Genomic DNA, 3,689 nt, shown 5'->3' with positions numbered 1-3,689 from the left:
TTACATACATAGCACACAATTCTTATCTATTTACACATCGCACGCTTAAACTTTCATATTTACACACATAACACTCAAATCTTTAATAGCATATAAAATTTAGCATTCTTACCACTTTAAAAGTGAAATATACCTGTTGATGCATAGATTTAAAACACCATGGTACTATGTATGTCAATATGAAAGTGTAGGTGTGAGACATGTAAATACAGAGGAATTGTGTGCTAAATATATAAATTTCCCTTTTTCTTAACTTGTTTTTACTTCTTGTACTTGTCATCTTTACCATTATCTCAACTATTTAGCATTCGAGTTTTTCCTCAAATACTTGTCTTCTTCCTTATTCCTTAATATTGCAAAAACCGTTGTTATTTGTTTCTAGTTCTACAATCATAAGATCAAATCTCCCCACAATGATCAAAAAGGCGAACCGAGTAAGAAGCAGAAGGGAACATACAAAGTTTCTCGTGCGGCTCATCCAATGAACGACGAGATTCATCATGTTTCCAATGAGGTATGCTTTCATTCCCAAATTAAACAACATGTAGAAAATATCAAACAGCATTTCTCTTGGATTCTCAGCATGCAAATCACCATATCCATTCGTTGTCATAGTCGTTATCGTCCAATACATTGCCGCCACGTATCTAATCCACAGACTTCCTGCTCCAAAGTTCGGCATTACTGCACCGATCCATGTTGGTCTCGCATCAGGATATCGATCGGCAATGAAGTAGTTGAAACATCCTGCAGAATGTACCGCGGAAAGCGTTAACCTGTAGGTCAGTCACATGAAATTATAATGAATTAGGACTGAAGTATAAATATTAGTGAAATTTACATGCATACCACACAATTCTTATGTTCTTACATATCCGACACCTATACATTCATATTAACAATTATAGCTCTCATTTCTTTAATATCACGTCAAAAATACCACATCATTATATTTTTAAACATGAAATACACTTTTTCATCCATAGGTTTATGATACCATGGTGTTATAAATACTGTAAATATCAAGCTTTGGGTGTTAGATATATGACTTCATCAGAATTGTGTATGAGAGGGGAATACACAGAAGGAAATCTGCTGACCAAACTCACTTCATCGCCATATACTTTATTGTACTCAGATGTGAGTTAGAGAGCTAAAGAGAAAGACGAAAAAATCTTGCAAAGAGCGAGCTGACTCAATGAAACTACGAAAGCCGAAGCTTATTGAGTTACTTGAAGCCATGTTCTGCAACATGTTTCTAGACGAGGAAACTAATGAGTCGTAAAGGTATGGTCGAACACACGTCGAATATGAACCATGACGTTGTATACCTACGAGTCAAACTCAGTGTTGTCAGCATTTTAAAGATTGAAAGATTCTATGTTGAAGCATACTGAAAGTCCATTATGAAAGTAAGGGGCTTTCACACACATAGCACACTCCTAAACTTCATATTTACACACATACCCTCTCAAATATTTAATATCACGTGGCACAATATAAGTGTGCAGTTCTTATATTGTGCCACTTTTTTATTATTGTTTTTTTCATAATGTGCTCTTTATTTCAACATGAGAGAAATGGATAATTTCAAGGCTAAATTCTCAAGTGGGGCACTTAATTAACTGCTTAATTAACTGTAATTAGTTAAAAGGGGCCGGCTAAAGAGTAATTAAGAGAAGGGAGCAAATTCGAACGGCATCAATGCGTGTTTAATAGAAAGCAAAACTTCCTTGTGTTTAATGTTAAACAAATTTTGAGTTTTAATCTTTTTTGAATAATTTTAGCTTATTAAAAATAAATATGAAAAATAGAATTTGATAAAATACATAATAATATTTTATAATCTTATACTTCAAAAAATTTTATATTACATGTTAATATTTTTTTAAAATATCTTTTTTAGAAATTTTGAAATAAAATGTTAGAATTAAAATAAAATATCAAAAATTAGAATAAAATATGAGAAATTAAAAATTAGTATATTTAATTAATTATAATAAGTAAATTGAGTTTATTAAATATAATTATAAAATGTTATAAATTAAATAAAGATTTAAACAGTTTAATGAATTAATTATTAAAAACAAAATAATAATAATAATTGAAGAAAAATAAAAATTAAATTTACGGGATTGTATTTAAATTATCTTAAAAATGAAAAATAACTTAATTTTGACCAAACTTTCACAGTGGAAGTAACAAATTTTGGACAACAAATTTTTGAAATTAAATTTAAAATTTATTGAAAAATAGTTGACAATACAATAAAATTTTAAAAAAAAGTATATTGAAGTCGCTCGGTTTGGTCGCTTTCATAGTTAATGTTTCTCTCCATCTACTCGCAAAATGCTCGATCTATGATTTCATTTGAGACTTAATTACAACAAACACCCACTCTACATTCAACAAGAGACTCTAATTGTTGCATCAACTTATCATCAAATATAGGAAGTTGATGCCTTACAAATTTATAAACTCAACATTAATTTATATCATTTTATAATTATATTTTATAAACACAAAATTTACTTATTATAACTAATTAAATATATTAACAACTTAACTTCCATATTTTAATTAAATTTTTTGATAGTTTATTTTTATTTTTATTTTATTTCAAATTTTCTAAAACTCATTTAAGAAAAATATTACTATTTAATATTAAAACATTTTTTGAGTTTAAGATTATAAAATATTATTATATATTTTATTAATTTATGTTAGTATTTATTTTTAATAAATTAACACAATTCAAAAAAGGCTAAATGCAAAATTTGTTTGCATTTAGCATTAAACACAAACAAAAAATTAAATTTATTAAAAATGCATCCATTGGCTTACATATGTTAACATCACATCAAAAATATCACCCATTCTAACTTTTAAAGAGTGAAATACAACTTTTCATGCATAGGAAAGGGGGTATAAAAGTAAAAAATTGAAATTTTGGTGTTAGATATGTAAATAAATAGAAATTAAATGGTATGTATGTAAATCTTCTTTTATTGAAATAGTATGGAAACCATGAATAGATGACATAATGCAGTCATGAAAACATTTCATACCATGCATAATTTATACACAAATTGAACTTTAAATGAATTTATAGATAATAAAATACACAATTTCAACATAATTTACACTGATTTCAAAATTAAATATAAAATTTCAATTTAAAATATTAAAAATTTAAATGAAAAGAGCAATATAAAATATATTTCAATTTCCAGTTAGTTCACTGAGATTCAAGTAAATAAGTGATCTTTCCAAGGAATAAGATATGGAAACTCTATTTTCGCCTTATTTTCTTAAGGGGTCATTTACATACATATCTCTCAATTCCTATGTAATTAGATATCTAACACAGTTTATTTTTTACATTTATACCACCCAAACCTTTCACATCACATAACCACCATCATTTTAACCCCATTTTGGTATGTATGTAAAACTTGAAGTTTAGGTGAGCACACTACAAACGCAGTGTAAAACCATTGAGTGCTTGTTATTGGTGATTGTAGGCCAATGGGGGTTTGTGTTGGTTCGTGACTGTGCAAATGACCATGATGGTGGCGTCCAAAGACCTTGCGGTGGCGACTGTCGAACACAATGGCAGCAACTGGGGTCATCGGAGGTGATTACCGAGCATAGACTTTTAGAGGGTGTTTGATAGCATAATTTTAATA

At 28.5% G+C, this 3,689-nt stretch overlaps 1 protein-coding gene across 1 annotated transcript; it reads right to left on the bottom strand.

The window, feature by feature from the left end:
* Window positions 1–50: 50 nt before the first annotated feature.
* On the bottom strand, window positions 51–3,632 carry LOC110037780 (potassium channel KAT1-like). The gene is made up of 2 exons (XM_020742485.1): window positions 3,484–3,632; window positions 51–776 (listed from the first exon to the last, which is right to left on the bottom strand). The coding sequence occupies exons 1-2, from the start codon at window positions 3,630–3,632 to the stop codon at window positions 341–343; spliced, it is 585 nt and encodes a 194-aa protein (XP_020598144.1). The 3' UTR covers window positions 51–340.
* Between the last annotated feature and the right edge of the window lie 57 nt (window positions 3,633–3,689).

This window comes from Phalaenopsis equestris, unplaced genomic scaffold, assembly GCF_001263595.1.
Source record: "Phalaenopsis equestris unplaced genomic scaffold, ASM126359v1 Scaffold224918, whole genome shotgun sequence".
Classification (NCBI taxonomy): Eukaryota; Viridiplantae; Streptophyta; class Magnoliopsida; order Asparagales; family Orchidaceae; genus Phalaenopsis; species Phalaenopsis equestris.
The sequence above is the reverse complement of the archived record's forward strand: the minus strand, read 5'-3'. Positions and strand labels throughout refer to the sequence as shown.